At 43.9% G+C, this 13,469-nt stretch overlaps 1 protein-coding gene across 3 annotated transcripts in view; it reads right to left on the bottom strand.

Annotated features, from left to right (window-relative positions):
* The window catches only part of LIMA1 (LIM domain and actin binding 1), a 126,717-nt gene that overhangs the window by 13,091 nt on the left and 100,157 nt on the right, over window positions 1-13,469 (bottom strand). For 2 of the 3 annotated variants that reach the window (XM_075551700.1, XM_075551701.1), the window contains exons 5-7: window positions 10,316-10,400; window positions 9,218-9,366; window positions 5,966-6,073 (exon numbers count right to left, since the gene is read on the bottom strand). In XM_075551700.1, coding sequence (XP_075407815.1) covers window positions 5,966-6,073; window positions 9,218-9,366; window positions 10,316-10,400 — 342 coding nt within the window. The other variant, XM_075551702.1, reaches the window with a different exon arrangement.

Here is a 13,469-nt window from a genome sequence, read left to right as displayed (position 1 = left end):
AGGCAAAACCGTCTCAAACACAGCAACTATTCTTTAAACAGCCCCCACCGCCCCCACCCCACCCTAATTCCTTATTTCCTAAGCAAATACTTTCTGGTGAAACAAGCTTGCCAGCACAGAGCTTTGGAAGCAAACACACCTAACTCTAACCTCAGACATTTTCTTCAGGACAGCTTCCTTTGAATTCCAGTCTCAAGACAGAAGTATTTAGAGCAAGATGGCAGATCTTACATGTACGTTAGTTATGTATATTTATTTTTCCCCAGAAGCCATAACATTTCAATAAAATAAGTTTCTATTTGCTCTCTCCCTCCTTTCTACCAGCCTCTAAGCCTTTCTTCTCGTTATGGATTGAATTGTGTCCCCATAAATATATACGGTAGTTGAACCCAAAACCTCTAAGCCATGGGTCCGTTCCCCTACTTAATTTGGAACTTATTTTCCCCCTTTTCAGGAAAAAAAACAAAAAGAAATTACTCAGTGTGTCCCCCCCCCCCCCCGAATGGAACATTTTGTACTATAGCCCATCATCCAGGATCAAGTGCAGGTATGTGTCTCTGGAACCCCCTGGATTGCTCCCCAGAGCAGTCCAGAGCACTTGTGCACACACACTCGCACTCATGCACGCGCACACTCTCTCGCCACTTTGGGAAACACTGCTCTCAGCCCCTGGGTACAAGTCCACTTGGGACTAGGCTGTCTTTGTTAATGAGGCAAAATCCGTATAAGGGGGTATTTTAAGTTCATCTCTATTGATATTAATAAGATCAAGAAAGCAAGAAACATGCAGAGATGTGGGAGAGCGAGCTGCCCAGCCAAAGGATGACTGCTCCAAAGCAGAAGTTCAGAAGAGACTTCCTTCGAGGGCAGCAGAAACTTCCCAAGTCACCCTCTAGACTTGAGCCTGTGAGAGAGTGCATCCCTGTGGGTTACAGCCACCCTCGAGCGGTGTCTCCGTCGGAGCAGGACTGGATCACTGACCTCATACTCTCCTCCACACCTCAAATCGTGAAGGGGCAATTGGTAGGGCTCAGTGTGGAACGTTCATGGAATGTTCTTTCATTCTGGTGTCAGAGGTCTGGGAGGCCACATTAAAGATGTACATAAAGGATAAATTTATAACAGAGATTTAAGTTGATGGCGGACTACAACCGAATTTTAGCTCCATCGTTTCTTCGACTCTTCTTTCTTTTCATTATCGGAATTCTGACACAAAGCAGACCAGCACAATAGTGGCCAGCAGTCACGGAGTGTTCACTCTGTGCCAGGCATTGGATGCATCAACTTGTCTGCGTTATCTCAATGTTAGGAAATAAATTTTTGACAGTTTTGCATGGCCATAAAAAACACTTCAGTTCTTGCTAATTAGTAGGTGAATACACCTCAGGATGCTTTTCTCTCACCTCTGATTCAGTTTGTGCCAAAAACGACATCACTGCACATGCCTGACTAGATGACTTCATGGCAACCACAGCCAGGTGAGGGCATGTGAGACGGAGCTCAAACATTTCATTACAGGAAAGCAAAAATTCATTTACCAGAGGAGAAGGGGAAAAAGGATACCCTGACAGAATATTCCATTTCAAGCATGTTTTAAGGCCGCCAGGAACTTATAAACCTGCAGAATGTGCTTGAAAAAGATGTACTATCTTTGCCCCCTTCCTCCCCACCCATTCCCTCCCCAATTTGTGATTCAGTTGCATGCACTAATGCCCGTTTGGGCTTTGGGCTATCATTAAAATGTTCTGATCCTCCAATTTAGTTGAAGTTCCAGCTTCAACTCAGCACGAAGACAATCATGAATGAAACATGAAACCAGATGTAGAAAATAATTCAGGGTGGGGGGGACCCATCACAAGGCTGGATATGCAACGCCCCTCGCTCCTCCCCCTAGGACGAATACCAGAAATGTGGGTGACGGGAGACACGAAATAACAATCATAATATATAATTGATCAAGGATTCATGAACATGGGAGGGTGGGGAAAAAAGAGGAGCTGATACCGAGGGCTCAAGTAGAAAGAAATTGTTTTGGAAATGTTGAAGGTAACATAGGTACAAGTGCTTAATACTACTGAGTGATGGATTGTTATAAGATTTGTAAGAGCTTACCCAATAAAATGATTAATTTAAAAAAGAACAGAATCCAAGCATTATTTTCCAGCCGATTATTCCCAAAACTGTGCCTGGGGTGGCTGGGGAATTTCAATACTGGGGACACTTCTCTCTCAACTCTTCTGTTCTACATTATGTAAGAAAACAGACGATAACGGATCAAACTGTGTGTGCCCCAAATACATGTTGTAATCTAGACAGGTGGATCTAAACCTGTTTTTGGCCAGGGCTTTTCTTTGCTATGGCATTCAGGCCATACCCAAGGTAAGGTGGGCTCTAAATTTAATAACTTCTCAATTGTGAAAAGAGCAGACGAGAGACAGGCACAAACAGGGAGGCAGATGTTCATGCGGGGGTTGTTGAAGGCCACGACACACCCACGGCGTCTAACCAGGAAGGAGACAACCTGGCTGAGACTGTGGTTTGGTCTTTCTTCAGCCTCTAGGAACCGTGAGAGACTAAATGTCTGCTCCATTTCTGTAAGAGCGGCACCAGGAAATGGAGACAAACAGCAAACACATTTTCAGAATTACTCTTAACGTACTCCCATTTGAAAACTGGCATGCCAAGGCGGAGCAGCCCAGGCGGTCTAATGAGAGAACCTGGATCTGCAGGCTCAGTCCCCAGCTTGGTGCTGCAGGAACACTTGTACTTTATATGACTTCAGCCGTGGGATCAAGTAAGACACGACTGCTAAGTATTTCTGTCACCTTGACATACATGTGTGAGGATGTTTATAAAACAGTGATTTTAAGTTTTCTAAAACACTTTCCACTCTCGGTTTCAAACTGTGGACCTGACTGTAAGGCTTTTTGTGTGTATCTACTCTGATCCAAGTGCTCAGTGCATTGCCTAAATTGCTCGTAGCACTGCCAATACACCACACGTTCTAAGGCGTGTGGTAGCCAGGTAAGTTTCAGAACCATGGCTCCTGACCCATTTTGAAGGACTGCGAGGAGTTGACAGCGACTCCATCGCTGCGAACAAGCCCCGTCATCTTTGAAGAAGGGCATCAGGCGCAACAGTGTTTCCTGCTAAGACGAATCGCTGTCACAGATCGGAACGCCCTCTCTCCTCATCTTACTTAACATGCAGCCATCATAGTGACAGAAAGACCAAAAAGATTGGGGACCAGACTGGAAGAGAAAATGTAACTTCTGACATGAATACGTTCTCAAAGTAAAGCATTTACCTAGCGATTAATGCACAGAGTCAGTCTGATCTGCTCCTTCAGTGGTTTTCCACTCCCGTGAGACTACATCCCAACTCCTTTTTTAAAAACCACCTTATTGCTGGGGGAGGGGAGCAGGGGGCTCTTACAGCTCTTATCACAATCCATACACACATCCATTGTGCCAAGCACATTTGTACCTATGTTGCCATCATCTTTTTCAAGACATTTTCTACTTGAGTCCTTGGTAGCAGCTCATGCCCCACCCACCCTTCACCCCTCTCCATGAACCCATGATAATTTATAAATTATCATTTTCATGTCTTATACCAACCGCTGTCTCCCTTCACCTACTTTTCTGTTGTCCATCCCCATGGGAGGGGGTTATATGTAGATCATTGTGATCAGTTCCCCCTTTTCTCCCTACTTTCCCTTACCCTCCTGGTAAGGCTACTCTCATTATTGGTCCTGAGGAATTCATCTGTCCTGGATTCCCTGTTTCCAGCTCTTATCTGTACCCATGTACATGCTCTAGTCTAGCCATATTTGTAAGATAGAATTGGGGTCATGATAGTGGGGGATTGGAAGCATTAAGGAACTTGAGGAAAGGTGTATGTTTCATTGGTACTATACTGCACCCTGACTGGTTCATCTCTTCCTTGTGACCCCTTCTGTGAGGGGATGTCAAACTGTCTACAGATGGGCTTTGGGTCTCCACTTCACACTCTCATTCACATTGATATGACTTTTTGTTCTGGGTCTTTGATGCCTGATCACATCAACACCTGATGATCACACAGGCTGGTGTGCTTCTTCCATGTGGACTTTGTTGGTTCTCAGCTAGCTGGCTGCTTGTTTATCTTCAAGCCTTAAAGACTCCAGATGCTATATCTTTTGATAGCCAGGCACCATCAGCTTTCTTCACCACATTTGCTTATGCACCCACTTTGTCTTCAGCAATCGTGTAGGGAAGGTGAGCATCACAGAATGCCAGGTTATTAGAACAAAGTGTTCTTGCATTGAGGTAGTACTTAAGAAGAGGCCTAATGTCTGTCTGCTGCCTCAATAGTTAACATATAAATATATGTACATAGGTCTATTTCCCTATCGCTATATATAAATATATTTACATATGTACACGCCTATATTTAAACCTCTAGAAATGTCCTTTGCCTTTTAGCTCTTTACTCTATTTCCTTTTACTTTCCTCTTGTCCCACTATCATGTTCGACCCTCATTAAGGTTTCAGTAATTCTTCTTAGCTACACTGCCCTTGATCAAGCCCCACCAGGTCTCCTACACCCTCCTCGCCATCGATTTTATATCACTTCTTGTTCCCTTGTAGCTGGGTTTGTTGGCACCCCCTTCCCTTCATTTCCCCCGCCCTCCTGTGTCCCCCTGGAACTGTCGGTCCCGTTGTTTTCTCCTCCAGATTGTTTATCCTGCCCATCTTATCGAGATAGACTTGCAGAAACATCCCAACTCTTAAGTTAGGCATAAAAAAGCTTCTTAAGACTTCACCCTGGCCCTCTTCCTTCTATCTGTCTCTCTCCCTGGATGCCACGTACCTCATGCTCCAGCCAAGCCAATCATTCCTGCAATTTCTAAGTCAGGCATGGTTACTGGTTTCCAAATTTCTGCATGTGTACGTCTGCCTGAAATGTCTTTTTTCAAACTTGATATTCCCCTTATTCATATCACCACCATATATTTTTTCAAGACACAGCTCAGACATCACCTTCTAGAGCAGTGGTTCTCAACCTTCCTCATGCCGCGACCCTTTGATACAGTTCGTGTTGTGGTGATCCCCCCCAATCATAACATTATTTTCATTACTACTTCATAACTGTCATTTTGCTAGTTATTAATCTGGCGACTCTTGTGAAAGGGTTGTTCAACGTCCCCCCCGCCCTAGGGGTCGCAGTCCACAGGTTGAGAACCACTGTTGTAGAGGAAGTCAGGCTATATGGTCCTCATGGGAGTGTCCAGAATCCTGCACACTTTCTCACAGCGCTCCCGCATGGTTCCAGGATGGCCAGCCTGTTACTTGTCTCCCCTTTACAATGCCACATTCCTTTCCAATAAAGACCGCATGCTTGCGTTTTTCAAGTTTTGCATAAAAAACCCACTGCCACAGAGGTGATGCTGGCTCACAGCCACCCTAGAGGATGGGGCAGAATTACCCCTATGGGTTTCCGAGATTGTTAACTCTTTACAGGAGTAGAGCCTTGTCTCTCCCCACCCTCCCCCCGTGCATAGTGCCTAACTTTCACTTGATCTTAGCCAAAAGGCCGAGAAGCGATAGTGCCTAACTTTCAAAGTACACTGGAGGAATGAAATTGTCTTGCATCAAATATGTTAAATATGTACTTAAATGAAAAAATATGCAAGTTCTCTGAAGATAACATCTCTAATCAAAACAGACTTTAGTTCTCTTCCTTCTGAACATTTGCTGAGCAGAGGAGTTTTCCAAGGGAGGCGCATTATTTGGTCAGCTAAATGTTTCACAATGTTCTAACCGAAATTATGTGACCTGCAAAAATGACAATCTGGCCTGGCAGCTGTTACCAAATTTCCAGACACTACTGCTCTAGCATTAGGGTTGTTTCTAATTTTAAGCCTCTAATTCAGAACACATGCTGCCTTGGCAACTGGAGGACACCAGACTGACGAACTCACCTTTTCTCCATCTTGAGGGGAGATGCCGACCTCGGGGCCCGGGGGCACATTCTCTTTGTGTTCTAGTTTATGAGCTCTGACTTCACCACCGTTGGCTCGCAAGTCATTCTACAAAATGAAAATAACCTGTGCTACTTTTTTTTTTTTTAATTCTCACCATTCCATTCTCTTGACAGCACATCTACTAAGAAAAGTCAGGACGTTAAAAGAATTTTTTTGGTAAGAGCCTTCAACTAAATCATCCCACCGCCCACTCCCCACCTCCCCAACTCTCACAAGCAAAACCCAGAGACTCGTGAGAGGACAGCAGCAGCTGTGTGGACACGCACCTCAGGTTAAGGGCTATACGCTAAGTCTAGGCCCGGATGCTCATTAGAATACACACACACGTCAACACAGACAAACACAGTCTTGTGATTCACTCTTCCAGCAGCCGAGCTTGTGGGAATGCAAAGCTAGTGAGTTTTACCAAAAAGACCATTCTGGAGCAGAGGGAAGGAGATGCCAAGTGCCAATAATGAAGAAAATATACTGACCATATCTACACAAGCCCGGCCTGGAAAGAGAGACAGGGATGATGTACACATATACAAAAACCAAAAATGCAGCCAAGTAATAATTCATGATACCATAAAACAATCCTTCTTGTGGGACTTTCAAAGAATGTTTTGCACATAAAATCGATTCATTTTACTACTGACATTCCTTATTTTACTCCTTGACATAAAATTAAAAAAAATAAAAGCAGGCATTTATACGGTCACCATGGGTAAGCACAATCATTTTCTTTTTCTTGTAGTAGACCACTGGGGCAGAAAATCCATTGTTATCTAACGTCAACATAAAAGCTGGTGAATATGGACATTTACTAACGTTAAGTCAAGTGACATCGAGCCATTAGCACCGTGCTCCACAGGGTTTCTAAGGGCTGAATTTCTTTCTTCCAAGATGCCTCTGTGGGGACCTGAACCTTCAGCCTCTGGCTAATAGCATTTGAGTCACCCAGGGCCTCCTTTCCTACCTGGTATGCGTGCAATGGAGTTGATTTCACGCTGCCCCATAGGGCTTCCTGTAGTCCTCTAATAGTTTCTCATAGTAACAGTAATCTTCTAATTCAGTGCCTTTCTGTTCTGTGTATCCTCAGGCACCAGGAGGAAATGAAGCAATGCGTGGCCACAGGGCCCTGATGTGGGAGTGCAAGTGTGACCGGCTTCGCCAGGTGTGGTGTTCCACGGAAGGCACATAGTTCTTGGAGGCATACTGATGAGGAGCTGGCAAGTTGCACATATTACAAACCCAACTCATTCTTGGGCCGGCCTCAAAGCCCAGCCTCCCGAACGACTGCCAGAGGGTGTGGGCTTTCTTAAAACCATACTCTACAAGGGGCCTGGGAAATTCTTTGGGGATGAGATCTAAACTGTTCTTTTACAAGGATTCCTAAAACGTTGGAATCTACAGAGCCAAAGACTGGCAATGGAGAAACACTCTGAGGAGTGAAGAAGAAAAGTCACTGAACAGGCTTTTCCACTTGGGAGTCATTTTGTCGGACTGCCTGTAGTGGGAGTGCACCCAGAAGAAGAAATATCCTGCAGCAAGAGGGCATGAAGTCAGCTCCACAGATGGCCTACTCACTGATCTCTGGACTTGCCGTCCAACAAGTCCAAGCTTGCACATTTTTCACACTCACGGTGGATCATGAGCCTGTGATGGTCTACTTTGCTACTGATTTACATGCACTGTCTCTTCTTCTTACAACCATCTTGATTAGGAATCAAGATGAATTCATTCACTGCCCAGAGAAGTAGTCAACCAACGCCACGGGAGAATGGGCACTCAATAGTGTGAAGAAAAGAAGGCTTAGCTCCCAGGGCACATGTTACGATCTCTAATATGCACCCGTTTCAACTTGCTTAGGAATAAGCAAAATTCAATACTATTCTTCCAACTGTGTTAAAAAATTAGGACATCAAGAGATTAGTGCTTCGTAATTTGAAATCTTAGAAGGAACAAATGTTTGAAATGTATGTATTTCAAGCGTATGTCTGTTTATATGTGAATAAATGGAATTTTTAAAAAGGAAACTTCGATTCAACAATTCTAGTGTCAGCTGCCAGCTACTCCTAGAGGAATACAAAACAAAGAGAAAGTCCGTTCTGTACCTACTCCTCACTTAATGACTCTCACCAATTCTGCATTTATGACAATAGTAAATCCTCCTATTTTGTATTAACAAAGTATCTCTGGCAGACATCAAAACAGGTTCCAGGTGAGAGCAATGCTGGCTGTGATGGTTAAGGTTATGTGTCCAATTGTCTGGGCCATGATTCCCGGTGGTTTGGCAGTTATGTAATTTGGCAGTTATGTAATTTAGCAGTTATGGAATAATGTAATCATCCTCCATTTTTTCATAAGGCCAATTTTCAGAGAATAGGTGGTCTTTGGAACCTAACCTAACAGATAAATACAGAGTGGGTGTATTTAGAATACCCACGCCTTTCATCGATCAGGCATTTATGTCCCTTTACCTTAGTCATTATTCTGTCACTTTAAGAAACCATTGCAATACAAGGACTGAAGATTACGGGGATAATACATTGTATGATTTCATTTATACAAAATGTCCAGGCTAGGCAAAGTGTTAAAGAGACAAAGTAACTTTAGTAGTTCCTAGTGGATGCGGAGAGGAGAGACTTGGTAGTGACCACTAACAGGTCTGGAATTTCTTTTTGCGGTGATGAAAACTGCTAGAATTGATCATGGTGAAAGTTATGTAATCTGGCAAGCATGCACACTAAAAATCACTGAATGTACACTTTCAAAGGGTGAATTCTATGCGATATGAATTTCAGCTTAATATTAAGTCCCTGTGTTAAGGGTAAACACAGTCAATATGCCTCTCCCCCCAAAACCCAAGATAAAAATACGTGTTTCTGTTAAGATTCATAAAATGTTCCTTCTTGAACAACAACAAAAGAAAGGCAATAAAGGTTACACAGAAGAGCCAGGAAAATTCTGTGACACTGGAGGACAGCATCATACACCTACAGAAAAATGAGGGGGCAGGGCAAGACCTAGAGCACCCTCAGGTCTCCTAATGAGGTGAGGGCAGGCTCTGTGTGGGAAACCATCATGGGGTGATGGATCAGGGGTGAACCAGGGCTCCCAGGGAAGGGCCTGAAGGAAGTTTCTAGTTCTCGTGCTCAGTGACCACTTGCTGGATGAACATGAATGAATGAGTGATGTTCCACATACGGAATAGTTGGTTGAGCTGCTTTGTTTGGACACAGCTGCCTGGTACTTGGCCATCCGGTCCTTTATGGAGGTCTCTGACAGGCGGGGGGGCTCCAGATTTCGCCTCATTTCACTTTTCTCCGAGTTGAAAGCAGATGATGACAAGTGACCTGAAAGCATGCAAATAACATGTTTTATTAGGAGATAAAGTACAATTAAAAGAGTCTAAATTTGGGGGTACTGCAAACGGAACAGCCAATTTCTTGTACTAAAGAGTACAGAGAAAGAAACCCAGAAATGTAATGGCCATTTATCAGGCACGTTACAGGCACTCATTTCCCAGCTTTAAAAGAACGCCCTACTACCATGATTAGCGAGCATTTTAAAATTTGTGGCTAATTTAACATGTGAAAAATAAGATCTCAGTGCAGTTTCAATTTGCATAACTCATTTCGTTGATTACTAGAAGGCTGATGATTTTCCTGTGTTTATTAATTACACTTCTTTCTTTTCTTTTGTGAAGTGCCTGCATATGCCCTTCATGAAACATCGCAATTCTGCCCTAAAGGCATTATGGCGCCACTGGGAAGACTTGACGGGATAGGGGACTTCTTCGCAAATCAAGCCCCAGAGGACTGTGGGGCCAAGACTCTTTGTAGTACGGCTTTTGTAATCTCTGAAAGGTACTCCTTGGTTCCCTTAGGTTATCACTGCCAACGAGAGATTAAAAACAGAGGCGCTATTTGTAGAGAGCAATGGGATTTGGGGCTAGTTTTTATCTAACAGATGCACTTCCTTTTAATACCTCCACTCTTCTTTAAAAAGTGAATTTATTTCTACTGTTGAGAATGTACACAACAAAACATAACAGGCACCATTCAGCGACACTCTCCGAGTGTGCCTCCACTCTCCTAGGGCTCTTAGGAGCCCTTCCTCCCCGCCATACAAACGCATTGCCCTCATAGTCTTCGTGCAGCTGCTGTCAATTCGATCTCAAAGCGTTCTTAAACAAGCATAATGCTCAGTTGCCACTCTGCTTTTACAAGCATTGGCCTTGAGGCCAAGAGGGATAATTAGCCATTCCTAGAGGATTTTACATGCATGGAATGTTCTGCTTACCTGGGCCTATTTCCAAGTCATCAAGTGAATAGCTGTTATCAGAGATCTTCCTTCCACCTGCACTTCGACTCTGGGTTTGAAGAATCTGTTTCAAAAACAAAACCTAGAAGTAAGCTTTGCAGAGAGGATGAGAAATGCTTGATGCACTGTTTAGAAGAGAGACCTGCAGATCTCTTCTATAAATAAACCCCAAATAATGTTACATCCTATAGTCTTGCTTATGGAATGCCAGTTTCCACAGAATTTTTCAGACTGTTACAAATGTCAAACACGGCATATTCCTAAGTGCCCAAGGAGATGAACAGTCTAGGAGAGAGCCCATTGTCAGCCAGCAAGTCTCATCATTTCAACAATATCAGACGGGAGCCCTCATGTTCCAGGTGACAGGGGCATGTACCTCCAATTGGCTGTTTCCCATCCCTACCCTACTTTATCCCTGCTGCCGGTTGCTGTCCTGGCTCACAGTGTCATCTTTTTTTCTGGACTACAGAATTCCCTAATTGGTTTTCCTCACTTTCCAAGTCAGGCTGCTGCCAAGGTAGTTAGTCCATAATACAGATCTGATCAGTGACTCTGCTGCTCAAAATTCTATAAGGACCCCTTTCACTTCCAGAAGTAGTTCCCACGTGCTCAGTACATCACAAAAGACCAATTCTAGATTTGGTTCATACACAGCCTCCTCACTGGGTACTCTCTGCCTCACCCTTGACTTGTACAAGAATCAATCAGCTTGTGAGTTTTACATCATTGTAAAGAAGGCTCCTTTTGTTGTCTAGCAAAGACCTGTTCCTGCAAGGCTGGGGGAAATAAAATCTCTGCTGGGAAGTCCACTTTCTCCTACATAAATTGAGGTAACTCTTCTGTTCCATGGTTCCTGATCACACTTCTATTCCAGTGCTTATCAAACTACTGTCTGATTGTCCCTCCACTGCAGACTATAAGCTGACTGTGGGCAGGCTTAAGACTTTCTAACCAAGCATTCCAGCACTTACAGAAGAATGGCTGGTACAGAGTTTTTAAACAGTTTTTATGACTTCTATAAATAGCTCCACGACACCCCTTTCATCTAGAGTTGATGTCCAGTTAAAGTTAAACATGGCACTTTTTTTTAAGACTGGAAAGGTGAACAGAAAGTCGCTTAGTAGTGTGGAATATTCGCAGACACAGTACATATATATAGTGAATCATGTTAGCTCAGTTTGTGATGAAAGTCTTGAACCAGAAGTTATATTCAAATCTCGATTCACTTCCAGATAACCTTAAGCAAGAGAGCTACCTGAAATCCACCATTACCGGGAAGTCAATCACTCGGTAGGTACACTTCTGAAGACACGTATAAGAATATAAACCGACGCGCAAGCCTGTTGCGGTCGAGTCAGTTCTGATTCGGACTCACAGCAGCCACGTGAGACGAGGACAACAAACCAGACAGGGTTTCCCAGGCTGTAATCTTCACGGAAGCAGATTGCCACATCTGTCTCCTGCAGAGTGGCTAATGGGGTCTAATCGCTCTCACCTTTAACCATGGCACCACCCACCAAAAACCCAAGCCAAACTCACTGCCACAGAGTCGATTCCAACTACGGCGGCCCAATAAGCCAGAGGAGAATTGCCCCTATGAGTTTCCGAGGCTTCAAATTGGTATGGGCATAGAAAGCCTCATCTTTCTTCCTCAGAGCAACTGGTGGGTTTGAATTGCTGACGTTGTAGCTAGCATCCTGATACGTAACCCACTACACCACCACCAAGCCAAACTCACTGCCACTGAGTCTATGCGGACTCATAGTGACCCTTCAGGGCAAGCCCTGATTCCGAGACAGTTAACTGTTCATGGGAGCAGAACGCCCCGTCTTTCTCCCAAAGATTGTGCTGGGGAAGAAGGGGGAAAATGAGGAGCTGATGCCAGAGACACAGGGAAAGAGCAAATGCTTTGAGAAAGATGAGGGCAATGAATGTACAAATGTGCTTTACACAATTGATATATGTATGGATTGTGATAAGAGTTGTATGAGCCCCTAATACAACGATTTAAAAAGATCATGGTGGTTTCGAACTGCTGACCTTGAAGATCGCAGCCTAACGGATGCATAAACCCTATGCCACCAGGGCTCCTCCAGAGTTCCTTAAATGTAGTTCCCTACAAATTCAGTATATTTAATAAAATTCATCTCCAGTTAGCTCTGCTATTTACATGATCAATTCAATCTATTTTTATTAAAAACTAAAACAATTAAGTCTATTTTCATAAAAACCAGGGACTCTAGCCTGGCCACATCAGACCTAGCTCAGCTGTCCTGACATCACAACGCACTCCTGCTACACCAGCGGGTCCCACCTGGAAAAGGAAGTCACCCGCCAATGTAAAAGTTAGGTTTGGAAGGGCACCCTTCAGCCACGTATTTTGTTTTGTTTTCAACACAGTGCTCACAGACTGATCCCTAAAAAAAAAAGGAAACTCCAAAGATGTATTCCAAGTGCTACACTGCACTGTAAAAAAAAAAATCACTGTAAAAATCAGAATTTCAGGACTCAAAAACTGCAAAAGCCTAGTGGGGGGGAGGGAGGGGGAGGTTTAAAAACCCCATGGGAATGGTTCTGTATTCATTAACACCGGAGCAGTATTTCAAACCGTTATTTTCTGTCAAAGGTACAGTTCAAGTACGATTTCACGTATGTGCTAATGTGGCAGCCTGCAGACGTGAGTTTCTGGCCTGTCGTGCCTGTCATACATACACCTTTCTGGGCCCAAAGCCACAGGCATCCCTGCACTGGGTGCTGGACACAACCATTTAAAACCAGACCAACCAACAGCTAGGGACAAGGGCTTCCTTCGGTTCTCGATGCACAAACGGGCTCCCAATCCTCCATTTTTGCCTCTTGCTACTTTTAATTAAACTGACAGATTAAGCATAACTTCCTAAGCATAATTTTCCAGCGTTTTATCAACATACAGTTCATGTACCATGCAATTCAAAGGTTTTTAAAAAGAGCTGCGCAATCCTCACTTTATCTTCCCACATCCAGTTCGGAACATTTTCTCCATTCTCGTCCCCGTGATGATTAGCTTAACTAAGCATCACTGGAAAATCTGATCCGTGAAGCTATCCTTGAACTTAGGCAAAAAGCTTACACACAAGTCTGGTCTTGGAGACAC

Source organism: Tenrec ecaudatus, chromosome 6 (genome assembly GCF_050624435.1).
Source record: "Tenrec ecaudatus isolate mTenEca1 chromosome 6, mTenEca1.hap1, whole genome shotgun sequence".
NCBI lineage: Eukaryota > Metazoa > Chordata > Mammalia > Afrosoricida > Tenrecidae > Tenrec > Tenrec ecaudatus.
Note: the sequence above shows the minus strand (reverse complement) of the source record. Positions and strands in the feature narration are given on the sequence as shown.